This window comes from Podarcis gaigeae, assembly GCF_964106915.1.
Source record: "Podarcis gaigeae genome assembly, chromosome: 12".
NCBI classification, from domain to species: domain Eukaryota; kingdom Metazoa; phylum Chordata; class Lepidosauria; order Squamata; family Lacertidae; genus Podarcis; species Podarcis gaigeae.
The window spans coordinates 47,587,133-47,611,543 of record NC_139688.1 but is presented as its reverse complement, the minus strand read 5'-3'; the positions used below and the strand labels follow the sequence as shown (position 1 = coordinate 47,611,543).

The window sequence follows — 24,411 nt, the reverse complement described above, 5'->3', positions numbered from 1 at the left end:
CTGTTGTCCAGTGCTACAGATGGGTCACTTCAAGGCCCCTGGTATCCATTTGTTCTTTACTCTTAAAAGGATTTGGACTGGACAGCTCTTTGAGTCGAGTACTCTCCTCTGTAAAGTAGGACACAAGGCCACCCTGTCTTGGTCCAGGAGGAGTCTATATGCTGGTAACAGGAGGGGCATCAACAGAAATGGGAAGCTGGACACTATGTGCAGGGAAGCCAAGAAGGCATGTTTGCAAAGAGTAGCATCTGAGGGGGTCCATGTGCCTTTCAGAACTGCTTAAAAGGGAAAGTTCTGCCAGTTACCTCTCCTATCATTAGGGCCCTGTGAGTTCACAACGCTATGTGAGAGCCAAGCAGAGTGGCTAAAATCCGCTTCTTGATATGAACTACCTGGGAGGTTCACTGCCAGCAGAGTTCAGATCTTACCTCTGAGGTTTCAAGGGACTGTATCTCTCTGGGTAATTCTACAGCATGCCTGTTGAAGTAGTCCATAGTGATAGCATTGTTCCAATAGCTCAGGTTGGTTTCTGGGTTTGATGTCTTCTTCTTTCTCCGCATGCAGCAGATGGTGAGCAGGACAGCTGTTAACACAAACATGCTTGAGAGTGTGCTTGTGCAACAATGGGAAATTAGTTGGCGGTGGCTTGCATAATAGACTGTATATTGTAATAGATTACCCCCCATTGTCTGTGGGTTGCATGCATAGATCTGTGAAAAGTTCACATTGTGGTTCATGTACCACTGGAAGATGCGACATTTGATGAATTAAGAACACCATGCAAGACCACCTAATGTTTTCACGTTTCACCATGCAAGACCACCTAATGTTTTCACATTCTGAATCAAAGAGATGTAAGAATATAAGAAGAGCCCTGCTGGGTCAGAGCAATCTAGGCCACCACACCTTGCTTCTCACAGTGACCAATCAGATGTCTCTGGGAGACTCACAGGAAGAACAAAAGCACAGTTCTCTGATTCAGGACAGGAAAAAAAATGAAGTGCTTTTTCATGCAGCACTTAGTGGAATTCCATGCCAGAACAGGTAGTTAGACACCAACTTGGATGGCTTTAGAAGAGGCAGATTCATGGAAGAGAAGGCTATGTTCTACCTCCCCTATTGGAGGCAGTATGCTTCTGAATGCCAGTTACTGAGTAAACAGGTGAGAAGACTGCTGTTGTGCTCAGGTCCTCCTTTTGGGCTGGCTTCCCATAGGCATCTGGTTGGGCACTGGGAGAAGAGGATGCTGGAGTGGATGGGCCAGACCAAAACACACAATTGCTTGTTCCCTTCCTGCCTTTTGAATCCTGCCAGTGGCTTTGGAAACATACAGTGGAGTATTTATCCAAGGTGTGTTGTTTGTAATGAAGCAAACTGCTGACATTGCTCGACACTGTTCCTATAGTCCAAAGGGACCAGTGTGTACTGCTCTTGTTCCAGGAAATACACTCAAAAACAGAGTAATGGTGTTTTTCAAACTTGGGTCCCCAGCTGTTGTTGGACTACAGCTCCCATCATCCCTGACCATGTTAGCTAGGGATGATGGGCGTTTTAGTCCAACAACAGCTGGGGACCCAAGTTTGGGAAACACCAGTGTAATATGTAGAATTTATATTGTAACTTTAATGGTGGAAGGAGGGTAAAGATTACTTAAAGCCTTTCTCCTCCAGCCATTTTTCTGTTTGAAATTCAGTGCAGCTGTTTTTTCCAGCTGTGGGAAGAAAATATGTAACTCTCCCCACCCACTGGTGGAAAAGCAGCTGGGAAGGGGGGATGCAAGTGGGGAATGGGCAGAAGGAAAGGGGTTACGCTGCCCCTCCTTCCTCCTCACCATTCCTTTTCATAGCTGCTTTTCATTAGAAATCTGTTGGGCTGCTTCATGTACCTGCTGTGTAATGCTTGGCCCAAATACCGCTCCCAGTCTTAGTAGTATCAGAGGTCACGGGTTCCATTCTAATTTCTTAAGCGTCTACGATTCTCTGGATAACACAGCACACAGCAAAGGCTAAGCCTTGAGTTAATATTACCAGCAGGGCCACTATAATCAGGTCTCACAGCAGGCTCCATCCTTAACACAAAATACTGAGAGAGAGTGCTGGCATAATCGTATCTGTTTTGATTTGGATCAAGAGATGCCTTATCTTCTTATTACTACTGAAAAAGCTTCAAAATCTGGGCAATTTCATCTAAGCCAGTCATAATCACTTCGCTAGGCTAGTCATCCTCTTTTGCATTGCATAGCTGTGGAAAATCATATGGGTAGGAACTGCATGTTAGCTGCACAATATTAAATCTCTGCCCTGCCTACTGTCTTCCTGTGATGCTCATCAGGTGTTGTGCCTTTAGTGTGGCAGCACCTGTGCTTTGGAACTCCCTAGGCAAGTGCTATCATTGGATTCTTTGAAACGCCTGGTGATAATGTTGCTGTTTCGGCAGGCCAAGTCAGACACACGATCAGTTGCATGTTTGGTTGTGCTTCACTGTTTTTAGATGTTGCGTTGACAGCTTTTAAATGTTTCAAATAGGTTTTTATTTTATTTTTCATTGTATTGTTTATTATAGATATGTTTGCTGCCCAGGGCTCCTTTGGGAAGAAGTGCTGGGCAGAAATTTGATAAATAAATCAACGCTAGTATACTAGCACGGGCACAGGAAGCAGCTATTGCTACTAAAAGTCTCGAGGCTTGCTTCCTGTTGGGTGATGCTGGCAAGACATTTCTGCATCTAGTGAAGTTTAAACACAACTGTGAGCTTCTCCTTTGTTACTGGTTGTAACAATCAGTGGGCCTCTGGGCACACATGTAAATAGGAGAAGCTGTCGTGGGCACCACACACACGTTGCAGCACGTCGCACCCACACCATACATTTAAAGTCAAATTAATGCCCATGTAAAGCACAGGGTTGGGATGCGGGTGGCGCTGTGGGTTAAACCACAGAGCCTAGGACTTGCCAATCAGAAGGTCGGCGGTTCGATTCCCTGCGACGGGGTGAGCTCCCGTTGCTCGGTCCCTGCTCCTGCAAACCTAGCAGTTCGAAAGCACGTCAAAGTGCAAGTAGATAAATAGGTACCACTCCGGCGGGAAGGTAAACGCCATTTCCGTGCACTGTTCTGGTTCGCCAGAAGCGGCTTAGTCATGCTGGCCACACCGGCTCCCTTGGCCAATAAAGCGAGATGAGCATGCAACCCCGGTCGGTCACGACTGGACCTAATGGTCAGGGGTCCTTTTACCTTTAAAGCACAGGATTTCCCTGCAAAGAATCCTGGGAGCTGCAGTTTATCCCTCGAAGAGCTACAATTCCTTTCGCCCTTAACGAACTACAGCCCCCAGGGTTCTTTGCGGGGAAAGCCATGCGCTTTAAATGTATGGTGTGGATGTGACCCTCTGTCTAATGGCTGCAAGAGAATGCTTCTTACAAGCCTAATTTCAGTTGGACCCTGTGGGTGCCAGTGATGTCCTCTGGGCGCATGAGCACCCACAGGTGCCAGGTTGGGTGACCCCTATGTTACTCTAGTTTCTCACTTGTGCAACCAAATTGCAGGGTCTCTATTAGCCTGGGAAATAATGGGTTGAATTCTGGGAGGAGAGCCTTCAAACAGAAGTGCTTACTCCAGGGAAACTTTTGAACCATAACTGTGCATTGTTCTGTACACTGATTATCTAAAATAGTGATTATGAAAGCTTTTTAATTACATTTATATTCTGTTTTTCCTTCAAGAAGCTCAAAGGAGCATTCATGATTTTCCCACCTCCTTTTACCCTCCCAACAGCTCAGTGAAGTAGGTTAGGTTCAGAGACAGTGACTGGCCCAAAATTTCACAGTGAGCTTCAAGGCTGAAGGTAAAGTTGAACCCAAGTACTGCCCCCACCCCTACTCGGCTTAGCCCAATGCTCTAACCATTATACCACATACTTGCTCTTTCAAAGAAAAGATGTGGTAAAAAAACAGCTTTAGGGACGGGTCCACAGCATATAAAACACATCTATTCTTGATGCAACATCCTACACCTAGGCTGTTAGTTACATGGGCAGACTAAACAGACCCTGTGAAAAAGGCAGATTCCTTTCTCTCTAGGAGCTTGTCCAAGGAAAGCAATTCAAGAACTACCCAAGAGCCATAATTTTAATCTTAGACTTGTAAATGAAAAATATTGGCTGGTGGGGTGGGGGTGGGGGAGCAAATGCTGGTAGGTCAAAGACCCTTTGAATAGTTTGACGGCTAAAGCCACTGTAAATAAGTCTTGTTGCACACTAGGTTCTGCTTGTGACCTTCCCATCGGCATTTAGTTGGCCACTGTGACTACATGTGATAGGAGGTTTCTTTGTATTTATGCATGGCATTTTTAGCCCACCTTTCTTTCAGGGAGCTACCTTGCGGCATACGTGGGCCTCCCCAGCCCCATTTTATCCTCACAAACAACCCTCTGAGGTAGGCTAGGCTGAGAAGTGACAATTGGCCAAAGGCCACCTTGTGAACTTTGTAGCTGAGTTGGGATTTGAATTCTGGGCTCCCAGGTCATAGTCTGGGACTAATAACCACTATACCCCACTGCTCATCAGGGATTCAAATGAACGTTTCCCACCTCACCATATAAATTATGGACGTTTTACCAGTGTGTAGGGGGTCAGAGTTCTGTTTAAAGTAACAGGGAGCACTGGGGGGGGGGGGAGGCTGTTAATCAGAACAGTTGATTTAGTTCCTGCTTTATTCAAAGGAAAAGGTGTGTGTCTGCTACAAATCTCTTTGTTGAATTAATAGAAATACAGTTATTACTCCTGTCACATTCAAAATTGCAGGCTATTATACGCCTACCACAATGCTTAAGACGGGCTCTTTGCTTCCATTTATCCGGTGCCATTCATTTAATTCCTACTGTACAAATCTTAGTCCCCAAGCAAACAAACAGATGTGTAGGCAAGAAGTCCCAGGGTGGCAATGAAAAGCACTTGGTACGTAAGTGCCCACTTAGAGAAGAATTCATCCCCTAGAATTGATCTTCTTTCAGGGCTTATTTATGCAGTCGCTGTTGAGTCAGGATCAACAATATTTGGAATGACAGCCTGGGGTTCTTAGGAAATGCCCTTTCAACTACATCTTGCCTTTGCTCCAAGGAGATCAAGGCAGCCTACATGGGTCTCCCCACCCCCATGTTATTCTAGCAATCATCATGTGGGGCAGGTTATACTGAGAGAGAGAATGACTGGCCCGAGGTCAGTCCCCATCTTCATAAACCACTGCGCTAAGTCACACCCCTCTGCTCAAGTCACTTACCACGCATTGCACGGGGTTGGACTAAATGACCCTCATGGTCCCTTCAAACTGTGTGCCAATAGTACACAGCCATAGCTTGTCTTTTGTAGATGGTGCAGTTTTGGGTTCATAAGCAACAGCACTCTGAGAATTCAGATCACTATTAATAGAGATGATTTGTGTGCTTTCTTCTTCTGCCCTCAAAGAATCCCTATATTAGGCGGAGGAGGGGGGAAGGGTATCTGAAAGTACTTTCACCTAGACAGACCATTCTGAATGGCTTAGATACTTAATTACACGGCTTGTGTTACGGTGGATAGAAGTTTTGCAGCTAAATCTCTGTGTAAGCCTTTGGAAAATGTTAGGTTTGATGTTCGTCAAATTATGTTGCCAGAAAAGCATCAGGTTTGCCTCCGGTGGGCTGGAAAGACAGATTCGTTGCATCTAAGCCACAGTGATTGCTGTGTTTTTTTATTCTCAAGTGGAATGGCAGTAAACGTGAACCCCAAACTTAAAAGTATGAAAGTTGCATGTGTGGGGGTGCATATTGGTTAGTTGGGGTTAGATGACCAGTAATTTACCACGCAAGGTTTCCAAATGGAAAGTGATTTTAATGTAAATGGTACAGAGCTGCATCATATTACAGGCTTGGATGTTTCAAACCAATGGCAATTCCCAATATAGGCTCCAGTCTTTCACAGGAGAGACCACAGCTCAGTGGCAGACCACATGCTTTGAACCATGGCTAAGAATGTAATTCTGAACTTCTCCAATTACAGATTTAAAGTGGCAGGGCTGAGAAAGACTTTGGCTTGGTGGTCCCCAAGAAATCACTGGAGACACCTGTGTGACCAGGAATTGGCTCACTCCTGAAGAGCTGAATCCACTTAGCTTGATGGCTCTGGGTCTTCCTACATCAGCGTTTCTAGGACAGCCAGGTAAGTTAGACAGCAATCTGCAGAATGTCAAAGTAGCTGACTTACACTTCCTCCATTGAGATGGATCATGCTAGCTGCTATGAAAGCAGCTGCTGCAGACCTCTCCTAATGTGGTGTGGAGAATTAGATAAGTGTAAAAGCTGCTTCCAGGTTCTGTGGCAATACACTTCAATTTGAGGCAGCCTGACTTCCATTGCAGTGTCAAAACACATCTAAACTGCATTCACTACTTAAAAGGAGCACTGCTGACCTATGAGCCAAAGTGCAAATGCACGCTAAGTGAGTGTGAGCGTCAAATAAGGTTAAACATGTCTTGCGCGGGGGGGGGGGGGGGAGAGACATGTGTCTAAGTTATAATCCTAAGCAAACTTACTAGGGAATAAGCCCCATTGAGCAAAATGGATCTATCTCCAAATAAATAGGCTTGCAAAGTGAGTTGGATAGAGAAAGCACAGGGTTGCGTAGAAGGCAATACATGCGAAGACACCATACTAAAGCTGTACTGTAATGGTGGTCTTCACCTGCAGCCTATCTCAGTGGCAAGCCTTATCCTTCAGATGCTAAGAAGGGCCAGACGCTTCTCCTGAATTTCAGTGGTGGTGGTGAGGAATCCGAAACCCACTCATAACTTAACCAATTGCTGATATACTGAGTTAATAAAAGCAGGAGGAGGGCTCAAGTGTTCTGAGGATGTGAAATACAGTGGAACCTCGTGTTACGTACCGTCCCCCTTGCGAACGCTGCGGGTTACGAGCTCCGCTAACCCGGAAGTAGATGCTCCCAGTTGTGACCTTCACCCTGGGATGCGAGTGGAAGTTGCATGCCAGCAGCAGCGGGAGGCTCCATTACCGAAAGCGCGCCTCATGTTACGAGCGGTTTCGGGTTACAAACGGACCTCCGGAGCAGATTAAGTTGGTAACTGGAGGTACCACTGTCTGTATGAGCTAGAGCAGGATCCAAAGGAACACGCCACATGTATCTTTGGTATTCTACTGATACTTCCACACCCCAAGCTGGCCTCCATTTCACATGAGCATTAATGGCTAAATTAATTCACAGTCATGAATTGAAGTTACAGCTTTCCCACCCTCCTCTTTTTCATCACATCAGCCTTTAATTGCAGCAGTAGGTTTCTTTTTTCCTTAAAAGGTCTGGATTCCAAGAGCTTGGAGAAGTTTTTCAAAGTGATTGTGCTGAACATTTTGCTACTTCATGTTACAAATTCTCCCTCTTCCCCAAATGATTCAAGGCAGCAAGGAGGACATAAAACCCACTGGAATTGTGACACGATGAAAATGCATTTTTATGGTTAAGAACTGAATGCCACTTAGCGCTTCTCTGCTGAGCATGTACAGTAAGTACTAGTTAAATAGAGGACATATTTTCCAGGGTTTCTCTGTACTTCCTAATGCATTGGTCAAAACCACACAGATTTTTGGGAACTACTTCTTCATTCCCTGGCTGGCCAAACCAACTGGCCTGAGCGGACAATAATGGGCTGAACATGTGCTTTGCGTGATGTGGTCTCTCACAATTTGGCTGCTCTCATGATTTGGCTGGGACTCTGTAGATTTTGCTCTGAAAAGAGAGAATTCCTGTGGATGGTTGTACCTCCCCCTGTGCTGTTTTAACCCTGGAAAATGCTTCTTCTGAAACTCCATTCTTTGGTTACATTTATGGATATGGGGACTTATGCTGAACACTGTGCAAAAAAATCTCCACCTTCCTGATTTCTATATACTTTATTCCCTTTTGCCTAGAATTGCGCAGGCAAAAAGGACACTGATACAGAATTTCACTGTTCAGTTAATCCCACACTCCCCACCACTTCCTTGTGATGGGAAGATTAGCCACATTTCTTTTCAAGTGGAAATATGGCTGCCACGACCCTTTAATTTGATTAGAGAATGGCCATGTGGTATTATTCTCAATTGTGTGAGCTTTTAAAAAGGCACCAGGACAAGAAGCAGAACATGAACAGAGGCACCTGGATAAACTATTGTAGGAGCGAGATCCAGTTGGAAAGCTAGCAAAATGCTAAACCCAACCAAACTATGGAAATTCTAAGGCTACCAGTCAGTACAGTGGTGCCTCGCAAGACGAAATTAATTTGTTCCACAAGTTTTTTCGTCTTGCGAAGCACGGTTTCCCATAGGAATGCATTGAAAATCAATTAATGCGTTCCTAGGGAGACCGCCTTCAGACCAGGTCCGGGGACAATCTGTCCCCGGACCTCTTCTGAAGGCTGGCGGGGGGAGAAGGACTTTTCTCCCCACCGCCAGCCTTCAGAACAGCCTTCTGAAGGCTGGCGGTGGGAAGAAAAGCCCTTCTCCCGCCGCCAGCCTTCAGAAGAGTTCCTGCAGGGCTGCCTAGGTTGCGGATAGCAGCCTGCTGCCCGGTGCAAGGGACGCTCTGAAGCAGAGCGCCCCTCGTGCGGGGCAGACATCTGCAGCTTGGGGAGCCCTGCAGGACTTCCCCGCGGGGCTCTCCAAGCTGCGGATAGCAGCCTGCTGCCCCGCACGAGGGGCGCTCTTAAGCAGAGCACCCCTCGCGCGGGCAGACATCTGCAGCTTGGGGAGCCCTGCAGGACTTCCCCGCAGGGCTCTCCAAGCTGCGGATAGCAGCCTGCTGCCCCGCACGAGGGGCGCTCTTAAGCAGAGCACCCCTCGCGCGGGGCAGACATTCGCAGCTTGGGGAGCCCTGCAGGACTTCCCCGCAGGGCTCTCCAAGCTGCGGATAGGGGCAGCAGGCTGCTATCCGCAATTTGGAGAGCCCTGCGGGGAACTCTTCTGAAGGCTGGCGGGGGAGAAGGGCTTTTCTTTCCACCGCCAGCCTTCAGAACAGCCTTCTGAATGTTGGCGGTGGGGAGGAAAACCTTCCTCCCACCGCAAGCCTTCAGGACAGGTCCGAGAACAGAGGAGAAGGCGGCGCTTCGCTTCCCCGCTGTCCCCGGAGATTTCCCTATGGGCTTTCGTCTTGCGAAGCAAGCCCATAGGGAAATTCGTCTTGCGAAGCCGCTAAAAAATCGGAAAACCCCTTCGTCTTGCGGGTTTTTCGTTTAGCAGGGCATTTGTCTTGCGGGGCACCACTGTAAAATGTAGACTTTCCATATCTGGGCAGGCATGTTTCCTAGGAAATTTTATCTTGCAGTCTTAAAATATCAACACAATGAGGGACTCCATTTGAATCACAACCACTGGCATCACTGGGGCAGGAATTTGAGACAAGTCAGTGTGGTATAGTGCCGAGAGTGTTGGACCTGAGAGACCTGAGTTCAAACCTTTGTTTAGCTGTGAATCAGGCGCACCAACTAGCGGGGGCTGGGAGGGGAAATTTTCAAGGGGGCGGTTGGGCCCTCTCATAATTCCCTGGTGGCCATGTGCAGATGTTGTGGGGCATTCTTGTGTCATGTGCAAGCCGTGGGGCGTGCACGAGTGATGTCAGCCCACCCTGGGCGTACCGACATGCCACAGGGTGTGATGTTGTGCAAGGTGGCACACTTGCACTGGATTGTCTTAGGCACACTGTTACCCCATAGGGTTATAGTCAAGGAAAAATGGAAAGAGCAAGTAGCTCCCTGAAAGAGAGGTAGGATATAAACATGAGGATGTAACCATGAATCAGTTGAGGGCCCTGCACAGCAGAATAAGCAAGAAAGTCCCCAGATATAGTAGGGCTGTCTTATCAGTTTGAAGTACATAAAGCATTAACACATTGATATCTAAATGCCCTTCTTCCGATAATTAAGTTCAGGGTCTAAGAATTCCTTAACTGCACAGTCGCACAGCTGTGTACCATTTGTGCACCTATATGTCTATTTTTCATTGTGGTTGTCACAATAATCCTGTACTGTATTTGATGTACTGCCTGCAAGTCAAATAAACTGAAGTTTACTGTGTCATGTTTTGCTTCCTGTGCCATTAACGTGCTGACTGGTAGCTACCACATAGACTTTAAAAATAAAAAATGTGCGCAACAATAAACCTGCAATTTGGTCAGACAAAAGGTTGACTCTATTTGCCTTGTGTCCTGAAGGTGGCAGCAAGCTCCCTACTTACATGACCCATTTGTCAGGTGATCTGCCTTGGAGCCTACAGTTGCAGCTGTGCTGCGATGCTGAATATGAAATTGCACTCTTTTGGCAAGAACATATTTTCAGGAAAACCAAAGCATTCTGCCTTGGGATCATGTACAAGGGAGCTGCAACTGGTCTGTCCATCAGGGGGAGCAAGTAATTTATTTCACATTACCATGACAAGAAAAGTGACTTGTCGGGGTGGGCATTTGTACCACATCTGGTATGTAATGCATGCCTTTCAACTTCAGAGATGATGGGGAAGCAGCCTGCAGAGTTAGCAGAGCCAAGGAAAGATTATACTATGATTATTGTCATTATCTTATTATCCTGATGCGGCACCATGCATGGCACCTGCCTTGCGAAGCGTTCCATCCCCTGAATTACAATTGGACAGGAAGGGTGTAGCTCGTGAGAGAACGAACTGTTCAGGGAAACAGAAAGTCAAACAGAACAGTCCAGCTGCTGACTTGAGAAATATGTTAATACAGCAACATCTGGCCCAAAAAGCCATTTTACAGGCTGGAGACAGAAAAGAGCTTTTAAAAAAGTTGAACTGACACAAAAAAAAACATTGCTGTGCTGTCCGTGGCATATTCTTTTGTCCCATTGTTATCCGGACAAGAGAAGTTGGGAAGCATTTGAACCGCTACCCAAACCCTTCAAGGACTATGAATGAGCCAGAAGCCAAAGAGAATTGTTGACTTTTAAATTTTTGAGTTAATACTTCTGGACCATTCAGCTGTTGGCATTATATTAAAACTGTTTTGGGATCTGACATGGTTGCCTCTTGATCCAAAAGTGAACAAAGCATGGCACATATTTGTCTAGACTACTACCACCTCTTAAGAGTTTTCTGTCACTAGCAATTCCTCTCACATAAAGTGAGCAGGATGTGGCTGCCTCATCAGCCACACAGAATGAGACAAACAGGTAACGCTTACTGTGCTCTGCCACTTATCTATGTTTCCATCCCTGTTATGAAGCTATGCCGCAGAAGAGGTAGATCACTGTTTCAGTCCATCCTGGCAAACTCTCAGTCTTGCAGAAGATACAAACTAAATGTATCTGCAAGGCCAGACATCACTACATGTTCCATCTCCAGCCCGGATCACACTCCATGATGTTACGATTTGGGAGGTAATGACAACTGATACTAAAATCCCAGCAGCCATTTATAGGGAATTCCACAGCCTGCTATTCAGCTTGGTGTGGGAGAACTGAAATTGCAGTATTCAAGTATCTCCACAACCAAATCCCTTAATCTCCCCTGATGGACTAGTACTAGCTATAATTAACTCCCATGAAGTAATATTCATCAAGTAGAAGAGAAAAATTAATTAGACCCAACAGTGTTTGCATGACCAACTGGGAAAAGTAATTCAGCCAGTGCTCTTTCCCTTCTTAATGCTATATGTGATATAGTTCATTGGGAGCGCTAGACTTGTAAGTCCCAGATCACCAGTTTTCATTCTAAAAGAGTACCTTTCTAGCATTTGTTGAACCTGAGATAGGAGGCAAAATACACAGGCACTATTCTTCTCATAAGAGTACCAGTCAGCTGTATAAGGCACGGTTTACCAGCAAACCCAATTATGTAGAAATGCCTTGCTTTTGGAAAAAAAGCTACTATCCAATTCCTAGCATCCAGTTTTCAAGCACCTGAACATTCAAGGCTCTTCCGTTACATTAGCTATACATAACACAAGGATGGAGTATCACAAACACCTACCACAGAATGTATGACAAAAAAAGAAGTCAACTTACAGCATGAGGATATGGGCACACTGATGGCCAAAATGATCCATGCTATATCCACTTTGCTGAGACAAATGGTTGCCCTGTGCTGGGGCTTGTTTCCCTCTGAGGCGTGAGAAATGTTCCCTGGCATACCAGGCTTCCAGGTCCCAGCGGGTACCAATCTGTTTAGGAAGTTTCCTGTTGCTGTTGAAGTGGAACTCGGCACCCACGTGGAGGGCTCTGCGCTTGGCAAACTGGCATGGCCAGAGGGATTCAGTGCAGTAAATGTTTCATTTGGGTTCCTTGTTGTATGCGAGGAAGAAACATCAGCATCAATGCCCGTTTGACCAGAGTGACCAAATGCTGCTGCTGTTGCAGTCCCAGGGCTGGCAAAAAAAGGTCCCTGGTTTGTAGTTTGGCTCGAGGGTACCCAAGAGTCATTTTTGCCCAGAATATCCCATATGCCATACCGCTGGGGTTTAGAAGGCACTGTCACCATTTCAGGAGCAGCTGATGGGGCATTTGCTGGGGTGGCGAGACCTGTTTCCTGCGTAACCAGTTCGGATGAGCTCTCCTTCCCTGTCGTGTTAAGGCCTCCCAAGGTATCACTGTGGAAAGATGCAAGTGAGTCTGTTGTGGTTACCAGCATGGTGCCATTACTACGACTGTGGGCTGTGGACTGAGACTGAAAGGGATGATCTGGAGACCAGTTCCTTACAGTCGGGGGAGAGTGCTGCCCCGTCTTTCGATAAGGCTCTGTAAATTCTGTGGAATTGCCGTTGACAACCTGAGAGACATTCACTTGGGGGAGAGTCTTTTCGGAAAACAGAGCACTCTGGTTGTTTAAGTGATATGGTTCTTTGTTGCCAATGGGATGGCTGCTGGTTGATTCCTTCTGGCCAATAGAAGGAGTGTAAGTCTCCACTGAGCTAGCGGGATGAAAGTTTGCAAGGGATGCTGTGGGCAAGAGTTTGGTGGTGTGACGGCCTTTGTGTCCAGGAGTCATCCCCATAGCTGAGATATTGCTATTGTCTGTCAGGAGGCCCCAAGATGATGCCAAGCTGGGAAACGGTGCCTGAACTGCAAACACGAGTTCTTCTGTCAGTGCCAAAATCAGTAGAATGCCTGCAAGGAGAGAGATTGCAGTGAAGAAAACCAAAGCATAGCAAACTGGCATAAAATCAGAATGGCAGGTTTGGGACTGAGGTGACGGCAACAGAAGCTCACTCCCTGCATTGCAGCTGGGTCATTTGTACACAAGGTTGTATGCTTGCCAAACATATATTCCAATACAGAATATGAAACCCAGAGAATTTCAGCTTTGATTACAAAAATTCTACATGCATAAAGTATTAATGGCAGTGCAGAAATGCCATTTCTTACCCTTATTCATTCTCTCTCTCTCTCTCTCTCTGTGTGTGTGTGTAAGTGTGTAAAGTTTCATTTATTTTAAACAATTATGGCCCAGTCTTCAACTACACAGGTTAGGACAGAGCATGTGAGGGTATCCTGTTTCATCCTCACAAAAGGTAGGTTTTGCGGAGAGAGAGACACAGACAGAGACAGAGTGGGGAAGCAAGGCCACCTGGTGAGTTTCATGTGAGCAGGTATTTGAACCCAGATCTTCTTAGGCCAAGTCTAACACTCAAAGTACTTTACAATAGTTACTCACCACACTGTGCAGAAAACACACAACCTTGCAAATCTCAAAATGCTAATTTCTGTTGACCAGAGCCAGGATGGCCAGCAGGTTGGATCTGGGCCTATAGCAATTATACTGGGCACCTGACAATTCAAACCCACCCTTTCACTCATAAGGCAATACAGCACAACACTAGCAGGTTGTAAGGAATGGAGATAGTTTACACTTTATCACAATACCTCTCTTTCTTTTGGATTTTGAAGCAGGGTTTGAGCACACACAATTTATAACTGAAATGGTTAGAAGGCACCACTGTTATATTGGCATTGCTCTACCTAGAAAGAGGTCAGCTTGCTGTATATCAAAATACATTTATGGTGTCCAGAACACTGCCTGTAGAACGAAGTAGAACAAATGTAGAAACTGACTAGGACTGCCCCTGTTTACAAGTCCAGTTTAAAGATACAGAACCATACAAAGAGAGGAGTCTGGGATTCTCTTGCCAACACCTGGATAGCAGATTGAGTAAGCTACACATGCCACCTGGTTTGAGTCTTCCTGCCTGCCCAACCAGGATGAGATGTATTGCATTTCTATTTAAATTACAGTAATTGTTTTAAATTTCCATCTATGCCTAGCATTTAACATGTGCACTTTTTATGCAAATGTGTTCCAGTTTCTCCTCTTTTTTAAAAGTGATGCATTTCCCTCTTGTGTATGTGTGTGTGATATGCAAGTAGCCACCCTACTCCTGGTTCCAGATAATGCCATATAACATATGGAGAAGAGAAGCCAGAGGTAAATGTAGGACAAGGAATACCTTTAGTTAAAGCGCATCCAGATGGCTCAAGTAAATGAGAAGTGTCATGCATGACAGTAGAAAGCAAAAGGAGAACGAACCATACGGTCAAGCTAGAGGGAAAATTCCGTCACAGTGTGGCAATCAGTTATCATCTGAGCATGAAAGCAAAACATAGCCGCTGAACTTTCTCCAGCAGAAATCTTTCTGAGCGCTGTAGCACAGGTCCACACCTACCAAAATTGTGTCTCCATTTAATGCTAACTCTGAGACATCAGAGGAAGAACAGGTACCCTCAAAATCTTAGGCAAACATTTACTTTGTGACCCCCAACAATGCAGTAAGTATCTGACCACCACTGAGGACACGGGATGCTTCTAGACAGCATCTGTGGAGCAATTTGGCATTCTGTCTCAAGGTCATTTTAGGACACATTTCTCTTCAGATCACTGGTTTAATACAACACAGCAGCTCCTCTACAGTTATGAGGGCTTAAGGGGGGGGCAGCTGTCCAACCTGATCTCACAGAAGCTTCAAACTTGTGCTTCAGAGAATATTCATCCCTTGTATATTATGAATAAGCACAGGGAAATTAAGAACAGAATCTGAGAAGCCTTGTTTGATTACTTGTCTCAATGGGTTGTTTACTCCTATATCCCAGATATCACACCTTCCAGACAATGGAAGGACCAGGAGGACATCTGTATTTCCCACATCAATTCATTGACATTTATTTACTTAGAAGTACAACGAACCATTTCCCTAAAACCGTGTACATGCTATGCCTTTAAAGTACATTCAAAACACACGGTTTCCCTCAAAGAGTTCTGAGCACTGTAATTTGTTGAGGGTTGCTGGAAATTGTAACTCTGGGAGAGGTAAACTATAGGGCCCAGAATTCTTTGAGGGGAAAATGTGCTTCACATGCACTTTAAAGGTAGAGTGTGTGTGCAGCCTTCATTTGTTTTAATACTGTGACATTAACAAAAAACCCAAATTTCCGCTAACAATGTTGGGAACTGTACTCTGCCATGAACCTTTTCCAACTCGGGGGGACAAAGCGGGGGGTGGGGGTGGATTTTCCAGCTTCGTCTTCCATGGTTCTGCCCAGACTTCGAGAATCCAAAGCTTCATCTGCCAAACCCCATTACTGGGCCTACATGAAAGCTCCTCACCATTTGCTTGGTACTGGAGCAAATCTTGCTACTGCTCCTTAGCAATGCTATTCCAGATCTCCTATGTCACCAGCCATAATCAAAGAAGAGTTCACTGTCACAGAAGGGGAGTCAATGCAAGCTCATTTCCTTAGAACAGGTGTGGGCAATCTGACTTGGATGCTGTTGGAGTCAAACACCCAGCGTTCCTGATTCTTGGCAATGCAGGCAGAAGTTGATGGGATTTGAGAGTCCCTAGTTTGAAATATTTCTTCTTATAAGCTAAAAAGTGTATTTTGGCAGCAGCATAGCGAGGTTTGCCGACGACCAGGGCGCCGAGGGGAATGGAACCCCTGCGCCAGCTCAGTCCTTGATGCTGACGCTGCCAGAGTGCCCCCTATAAAGCCAAGTGGGGCTACCCTCTGCCACCTGTGGCCCTTGGCAGGTGGCCCTTGGCAGGTGAAACCCGTGGAGAGGAGGGCAAGGCTGGGAGTCACCCCTTCCCCACCTTCATCCTAGCCCGCTCACTGTCTGGGGCGCATGTCAAGTGAGCAAGCGCTGGCCAAGCAACCATTCAGCAAGGGGGCCACGGATGCGGTGGGAAGGCCAGGCTGGGCTCCAGGGCCCAGAGACACCACTCAGCAGCAGGCAGGGAAGGATGGGGAATGGGGAATGAGCCCTGCCAGGATGTGCCTGGGTGGGATGGGGATCCCCGCAAAAGCCAAACCTTTGTGGGGGCACCTTGTTTGTGCCCCCTCAAAATTGCATGCCCGTGGCCACAGCCCCCTTGCCCCACCCACGCCCTGATTTTAGGGCCTTGCTAGACTGAATATTGCAGGCAAGGTTCTTCTCAGTTTTATGGATGAAGCACCTAGGGCTGTGCTTTTAACACCCAAAGGCGTGTGTGAGGGAAAGAAAACCTTCCCCACCCCCTCCAACTGAATAATGGACCATTGCAAAGTCAAGAAGAGAAGGGGGACAATTACCTGCATCCCCCTTTTATGTTTAATTTTTAACACACACACACACACACCCCAATTTATGCAGGAATGGGGCAAATAAACATTTCTACCATGGCTGGCCCAAAATATTTTTGGTGCCTAAGACAGCAGTAGATAACATCCTCCTCCCAATTAAGGTACATAGTACCTAAGGCTGGCTATATTTTGGTACTTGAAGCAGGAAAAAAACCACCTCCTTTACAGTAAAGATACTACCACAACACATTAAATTTCTTGACAGTACAAACTGTCTGTCTGAGAGCCGGCACCCTCTTGTCAAATGATAGGACCAGTCCTATGATCATTTTTAGAATGCTCCTTAAGGCTGGTTGATTTAGATTGATGCTGGCTGTGTGCAGCCACTAACAAAAAGTCCTCACAAGTTTATTAACACTCCCCAGCCAGGCAGCAGCATGAGTTTATATGGGAGGTTATGAAAGTTCATAGCATCAGGTTGACTTGTCAAGTAGAGGGCTTTTTTCTGCTTTTGTTTCAGTTGTATATCAAAGTACTTGGGCACTTCCCAACAAGTCCTATGACTTTGGACCAAGTCCGAATTGTCAAAAACCCATTGGAAACATTTACTGCTTGTGCAGGCATTTTTCCACGGTGAACAATTACGCACAAAGAGTTCAGCCTTGCATTCCAAAGCCAAGAGTCTCTTCAACCCCCACCCACCTCAGTCTCATCCTCTGATCTCAGACATGACGATGACAGGATAAACACAGCCTCCTTGATCAGTGGGGCTTCAAAAGCATTGTTGCTCTGGGAAGTCAAGAGCAGATCTTTTTTGTGCTCACATACCTCACCCGTGGCATTCAATTAGGGAAGAAAAGCTACCTGCCTGGAGCAAATAAAATTTTTGTCTTTGTACTGTAGACTGGCTTTGCATGCACTCAGATCCTGCTCTCCACCATCCATCCAGGCAGGGAAGAGGCTTCATCTAAATTCAAGGACACATTGCAGCGAGGCCAAAAACACTCATGGAGGGTGTGAAGTAGCTCTGTTGAGTGTGGCCTGGGAAGAGGGGGTGTAACTCAGGAGAAGAGTCCCATTTATCCTCTGGGCCTGAGGTTCCCCAACCTTGCCTATATGCTGTCTCACCTTGAAGTAAGCCCCACTGAACCTAACAGGATTTACTTCTGGGTAGACATGGACAGGATTGTGCCAGGAGCGCACTGAGTGCAGTTTTACACATCTTCCTTCAGTGCCATTTGCAAGAGATCAGAATGAGGTGGCCTTCTAGCCCTTATGAACAAACAATCCCATTGTTTGGTTTTGAGACCAATCTACAGGTTTGCTTCTGAGGTGATACAGTGCATGGGATGGAGCTTTGCCACCTGATGTTGATATGGGGCGTCATTTGTCTGAAATGAACCATACGTGAAAATTACCTAAGAAAACAAAACCTTTCAAAATCATTGGGTTCCCCTAAATACCCCTGATGTAATTCTGGAGATTTTCACTTGGGACTATTTCAACAACCTAATGGACAACCTGGGGCCCTTCAGAGCTTGTTGGACAACAGTTCCCATCATTCCTGATCTCTGGACACACTGGATGGGTCTGATGGGAGTTGCAGCCCAACAAGAAGATCTGGAGGGCCCCAGGTTGGCCAACCTTCAGATAGGAGTTCCCTTACATAAAACACTCAGCTAATGACATACAAAGAAGAAAAGTTATTTGTCCTCCCAGTGCCCTGCCTAGACCCTTTTTTGTTATTTGTCCATGGGACCAAGAATGGGCGTATCCCAGTTAATATTTCATAGGTGTCAATCTAGGAATGCGATAGCCATGATCTTCATTTATATCTTATGCTCCTCAGGGCAGTTCACAACACAAGCAATGCCAATTCCATAAAACAATTACAAACACACACACACACAGGGTTAGTACTTAAAATAATCACCATTGATTCAAATGGCTGCAATCCTGGGAATAAACTACTTTGTTTCTGAGTAAACATGCTCGGGACGCGGGTGGCGCTGTGGGTAAAAGCCTCAGCGCCTAGGGCTTGCCGATCGAAAGGTCGGCGGTTCGAATCCCCGCGGCGGGGTGCACTCCCGTTGTTCGGTCCCAGCGCCTGCCAACCTAGCAGTTCGAAAGCACCCCCGGGTGCAAGTAGATAAATAGGGACCGCTTACTAGCGGGAAGGTAAACGGCGTTTCCATGTGCAGCTCTGGCTCGCCAGAGCAGTAATGTCACGCTGGCCACGTGACCCGGAAGTGTCTCCGGACAGCGCTGGCCCCTGGCCTCTTGAGTGAGATGGGCGCACAACCCCAGAGTCTGTCAAGACTGGCCCGTACGGGCAGGGGTACCTTTACCTTTACCTTCTGAGTAAACATACATAGGATTGGGCTGATCAAGTCTGATAAAGCCCATCTCATAAAGGTAAAGGTACCCCTGCCCGTACGGGCCAGTCTTGACAGACTCTGGGGTTGTGCGCCCATCTCACTTAAGAGGCCAGGGGCCAGCGCTGTCCGGAGACACTTCCGGGTCACGTGGCCAGCGTGACATCGCTGCTCTGGCGAACCAGAGCCGCACACGGAAACGCCGTTTACCTTCCCGCTGGTAAGCGGTCCCTATTTATCTACTTGCACCCGGAGGTGCTTTCGAACTGCTAGGTTGGCAGGCGCTGGGACCGAGCAGCGGGAGCGCACCCCGCCGCAGGGATTCGAACCGCCGACCTTTCGATCGGCAAGTCCTAGGCGCTGAGGCTTTAACCCACAGCGCCACCTGCGTCCCCATCTCATAGTAACAGGTAAACTGAGAGGGGGCTAGCTGGGGGGGGGGGAGGACAAAAGAAAGCCATTCACCCTACAGCATGAACAAAATCTTGCTTTCTCAAAAGTATGGGAATCAAAATATTTCCAAAATATATACAGCTCATCATAGGAAACAAGCACTATTCAGCTCAAGCACAGCACTCTCTTGACAAAGCAACTGAGTGTCCAGCTCTTTCAACAATTAAACCCGTTAGAGGAGCCATCAGCTCTGTTGCTAAGAAGGTGAATTTTTAGCCAAGCTTGAAGGCGAGTCAGTTCATAAATCAAGAAATTCAGTTCTCTCTCAGACTGTCAAGCAATAGGAACAATAGAGATTACAAACAGAACATTAACATGAAGAGGCAGGCAGGCAGTCTCCCCATTCATTCTCACGGTAAGCTGAAAGAAAGCAAGATTCTGTGGAAATAACAGAGGGTTCAGAAACGCCTATTGAGAAAAACATTCAGACAACTGAATAGCTGACCCTTCAGAAAATGATCATGGGGAATTAAATCGCCTTGTAATTACTGAATGGAGGAGGTCAAATAGGGGAAAAGTGAGATGAGACTGATCAGATTGCGCTAGGTAATAAAATTACTCACCTGAAAATATCATTTGGACTTGTCAGCAGACATTCTCACCTACTCACATCATGTAGGCTAGGAAGCTTCATATTTTAGTAATTAAAAAATAAATAAAGGAAGTGGTTTATGCCTGCTAAGCCACTACTTCGCCGGAGGAGAGTTTTGCTGCTAATGCTGGGATGGCTTGGGAGCAAAGACGACAGGCACAGAGTACGCAGGCGTGTCTTGCAGGAATGTGAGGCTTAGTGCCTGCTCCTTTGTGCAATACTTTTGCAAAAGGCAAGGAAGGCTTATTAGTTACTGAGCCTTATTTGCTCCCCTGCTGAGCTGCTTTGTATTCCAGCTTGGGTTTTTTCCACTCCGACATACACACTTGCAGTGCCAGACTCAGATGCTGCTACACAAAAGATCCCCTGACTGCTCTGGTTTGCTGGGAAGGAAGCATTAGCCTCTCAGTGGCACATCCTGATGGCTTGGACTAATTTCCTATTTTAAGGTGGAATACTGCTCATACTCTGACATGTAATTTGGCTACACGCACAGCTGGATTTTACACACTGAGAGATGGTTTTCTATACCTGCTCTCTTTAGATATTTGAAATCTGGGTTGTTGTTTTTAAAAAGGGAAATCTGAATTGCCTTCTGACATGCTCTTTCTCTCTCTGGTTCCAATCCTGGATAGTATTTCCTTCATAGTGAAGAATGTTCCAACACTCTGCTTTGAGGATTGTGTGGAATCCATCTATATCCTAGAGATTATTGTTCTCACTGATGGTGTAGTCAGTCCAGTTATCTCCCACCTTGGGTTCTCAATGCTGTTAGACTACAATTCCTGTCATCCTTGACCATTAGATAAGCTACTAGGATGACAAGAATTGCAATCCAACAACATCTGGAGACCCAAGGTTTTGAAGAACACTGGTGGAGGTCAGGGATGGGGAACCAGTGGTGGTCTAGATGTTGTTAGCCTTTAGGTCCCATCCTTGATCACTGGCCATGTATGTTCCTGGAGCTCCTTGGTATTTTTAAATATATAACTTGGTATTTTAAATTATATAACCACCTGATTAACATAAGTGACCCCTCTCATTCTCCTTCTGTGTTATTTCTTCAGTAAAAATAAACCAAATCTTTAGGGTGTGAAGAGATGATGAAGATGAATTCAATTTTTAACCACCCTTCACCATGTGGTCTGAGGATATGTTCCAGTAAATTAAACAGACAATATTAAAACGGTAGAAAGCAAATTACAGTCACAAGAATAGGGCGAGTTCTAAAAAACTATTTCTCCAATGGAAACCCAATAGTGAAGGTACCAAACATACCTCTGGGGAGGGAATTCCGTAACATGGGGGTTGACACACAGAATGCCTTCTCCTGGGGCAACCCCTCAAACTTCTGTGGGCAGTGGAACTGCTAAGTGGGCACCCACTCTTCTGAACTGATCATGTGCACTGGGCAAGAAAGAATATTTCAATATGCAATTTTGATTCTCTGAAGGTATCTCATGTTTTGTATAGTTTTGAAATTTTCATGCTGTTAGATCAATACTTGAGGAATTAGAAGTTGAATCTGTTAATTACCCAGATATGTACAGACTAATTAAGAGACCAAGGAGTGTAGGGAAACTGACAAAACTAGCTTCAGGTTGCATTCTTTTAGCTACTAACCTCCCAAGAAGACATATATAGGATTGGCAGAGTCAGGCACATATACAGTATAATCCAGGGGTCAGCAACGCTTACCGGGCATGGGCCGGATCACTCCCACAGAGATCCTCCATGGGCCAGACCAGCGCAGTACAACGCCAGAAATCGTGTCTGTGCAGACCAGATGCTGAAAATCGCGCACATGCGCAGACGCGATTACCGGTGTCTGGGCATGCACAGAAGCAATTTCTGGAGCCATGAAAGAGAGTTCCCATGCCACGCTGTGCCAGTTTAGCGCAGCATGCGGGGACTCACCAAGCAGGCGGTTCGGTTTGGGGGCAGCTCGTTGGCCGGTTAAGCAGCCTCCATGGGCTGCTTCCGGCCCATGGGCCTTAGGTTGCTGACACCTGGTATAATCCTTAGTATGTCTACTCAGAAGTAAGATGCATTGCATTCAACAGGTCTTACTCACAGGTAAATGCACAGTGGATTACAGCCTTAATCCCATTGATTTTTGTGGTTTTAAATCTGTAATTATTACAGGTTTAATCCTATAGAGATCAATGGGATTAAGGTAGAAATGTAATGGATGTAATGCAATGGGCTTAACACTGTGATGTATTTGTATGGTGTAATGGATCGGGGCCAAGGTAGGCTGCCTATATCAGTGGAAGCTGAGTATTATGCCCCCTAGGTAGATTCACCTTTAAATATGAACCGAATTGGACTTCTCCCCCATTCCTGAGTGAATCATCCCTAGCTCTTCTTTGTTCAAATAGCACCTGCCCTTTCTAGTTTTCTACTCTATAAAACCCATTCTCCTTTTTAGCCATTACATGGCAGCATTTCGGTTGTCAGGATGCTGTTGCCAAGGGAGACAGAATAGATGTGCAGCTGTTTTTTCTTCTACCACCACTTAGATTTGCTGTTGCTATTTACCTGACAGTGTGGCCTTTGGCTGTTGAGTGCATCACAGATAACGCTCTAAGGCATTCTGGAGGAATCGTGGCAATGGCATAATGGCCCCCCAGCATGAAGGACCCTATTGGGTGAAGGGTTTTGTTTTATGTCACAGAGGCTGACTCAGAATGTCGAAAGAAGTGGCAGTATAAGGGTAGGAAAGAATCAAAGAGAAAGTAAAAGTGGGTTTGGTTGCCTTATCTTTACCATTTCGGACATCTAAATATGACCATTCACATGCATCTGAAATGTGTGAATCAGGGGTGGGAAATGTCAGTTCCAGGGCCTGGTGACAAAGTGTAGAGACAAGACACTTGCAAAAATCTCCAGTCTAGAGGGGTCCCACGTGTGCGTGTGCGTGTACGTACACACACACACAGAGAGAGAGAGAGAGAGAGAGAGAGAGAGAGAGAGAGAGAGAGAGTGTCTTCCAATGTCTCCCCAAGGAAATTGGACCTTTTAGGGGAAAGTTTTCCCCCTCCAGATTAGGATGTTTGCCTGCTGGTTAGTTTTCCTTCTAGCCTGCCCAGCCTCTTGTGAGACCACAAAAAACCTGTGTGCACCCGCTCAGTCTGTTGTCTAGGTGTTAACCACAGATGGGCAAATTCTGGGCCCCATCGTATGAGTCTTTCTCTTTAAACCAGATTTGGATTGGAGAGCCCCTCAAACAGAAGACTGTCCATGTCACAAGGGACACATGGACACCAAGGTAGAATTGCAGAACTTCTACAGGAGCCTACTCATTGTCTGGGCCTCAGTGATTTTATATCTCCTGAAGACTTTCACCTAAAGGAAGAAATTCACTGGAGCAGCATTCATAGAGGAGAGAAATCACAAAGGCAACATGCTACAGCAGCATTTGAAAAGGGACTTGACAATTTGGCCTCCTAATAGTATGTGTCACTGCTGGTGTTACTAATACAGGGGCGATCACATCTCATTCTTCTGAAGGTTGGATGATCACTACAGGTATCATAAGTTATTCCTCTCCCACTTGATAAAGAGGACAACACAAGTAGTAAAGGAACAGATAGATTTTTGCCTTCCTCTGAAGACAGATACTGAACTAGAATAACGGATTGCCTAAGCTGACGCAGTAAATTGTGTGCTTTTACACAGAGCAACTTCAGAGAGAACACTGGAACTGCTTCTGCTAATGAGGGCTAAAGCGCTTGGCATTTTAATAGAGAACCTTTATGATCCATTACTTGATTAATTAGATTTGGTAGTTGAGGGCTGAGAATACTGAAATAGCATCTGAAGTACCTCCACAATATCTGCTCTGCTGATTCCATGTGGCTGATAAACTAAAAATTCTTGATTCAATATGCAACCAAGCTGTGATTTATTTGGCAATATATTCGGTTTGGCTGGTGGTTTATGTTTCCAGTGAGAAATGAATTCTCTTTTTGTAATTCGTTTAACTGTCCTTCACTACCACGGCACATTTCCTTTAGATACCAGAATGCCTTAGCTAGGAGATGCTAAGGGCACGATCCAGTCAAACGTAAGCACTTTTAATTCTAACAGATTTCAGTAGGTGGTATATACATTTGCTTAACTTGAGCTGAAATCTGTGGAGATTTTTATTTTCTAGTCGCTCTATTTTTTATTAAACTTAAAAAAAACAAATTGGATGGATTCCAGTTGGTGCCTCTGCATTAACGGAAGGGCTACTGATTCATTTATAGCATCTGCTAATGGAAGAGGGGAGGAAATGGTTTTTTGCCCATTCCTTCTTCCACCTAACCTCTCCTGCACATCCCCTCCCACCCTATTCTGGAGGATCCAACCATTCTCTGGAGCTGATTTTCAGGGGAAGGGGGTAGATGCTACAAGGGGAGAGAACACAG

At 45.9% G+C, this 24,411-nt stretch overlaps 1 protein-coding gene and 1 long non-coding RNA gene across 10 annotated transcripts in view; one reads left to right on the top strand and one right to left on the bottom strand.

The window, feature by feature from the left end:
* LOC310828454 overlaps window positions 1-10,090 on the top strand; it is a 33,870-nt gene extending 23,780 nt beyond the window's left edge. For 4 of the 5 annotated variants that reach the window (XR_014556891.1, XR_014556892.1, XR_014556893.1 and 1 more), the window contains exons 3-4: window positions 6,031-6,189; window positions 7,339-8,281. This is a non-coding gene — a long non-coding RNA (uncharacterized lncRNA). Of the gene's footprint in view, window positions 1-6,030; window positions 6,190-7,338; window positions 8,282-9,290 lie in introns of those variants that run through there. The other variant, XR_014556890.1, reaches the window with a different exon arrangement.
* Window positions 1-24,411, bottom strand: part of TMEM108 (transmembrane protein 108) — a 176,535-nt gene that overhangs the window by 1,856 nt on the left and 150,268 nt on the right. For 3 of the 5 annotated variants that reach the window (XM_083705981.1, XM_083705982.1, XM_083705984.1), the window contains 2 exons: window positions 12,032-13,129; window positions 429-583 (listed from right to left, as the gene is read on the bottom strand). In XM_083705981.1, coding sequence (XP_083562107.1) covers window positions 429-583; window positions 12,032-13,129 — 1,253 coding nt within the window. Of the gene's footprint in view, window positions 1-428; window positions 584-12,031; window positions 13,130-19,967; window positions 20,339-24,411 lie in introns of those variants that run through there. The other 2 variants (XM_083705983.1, XM_083705985.1) reach the window with 2 other exon arrangements.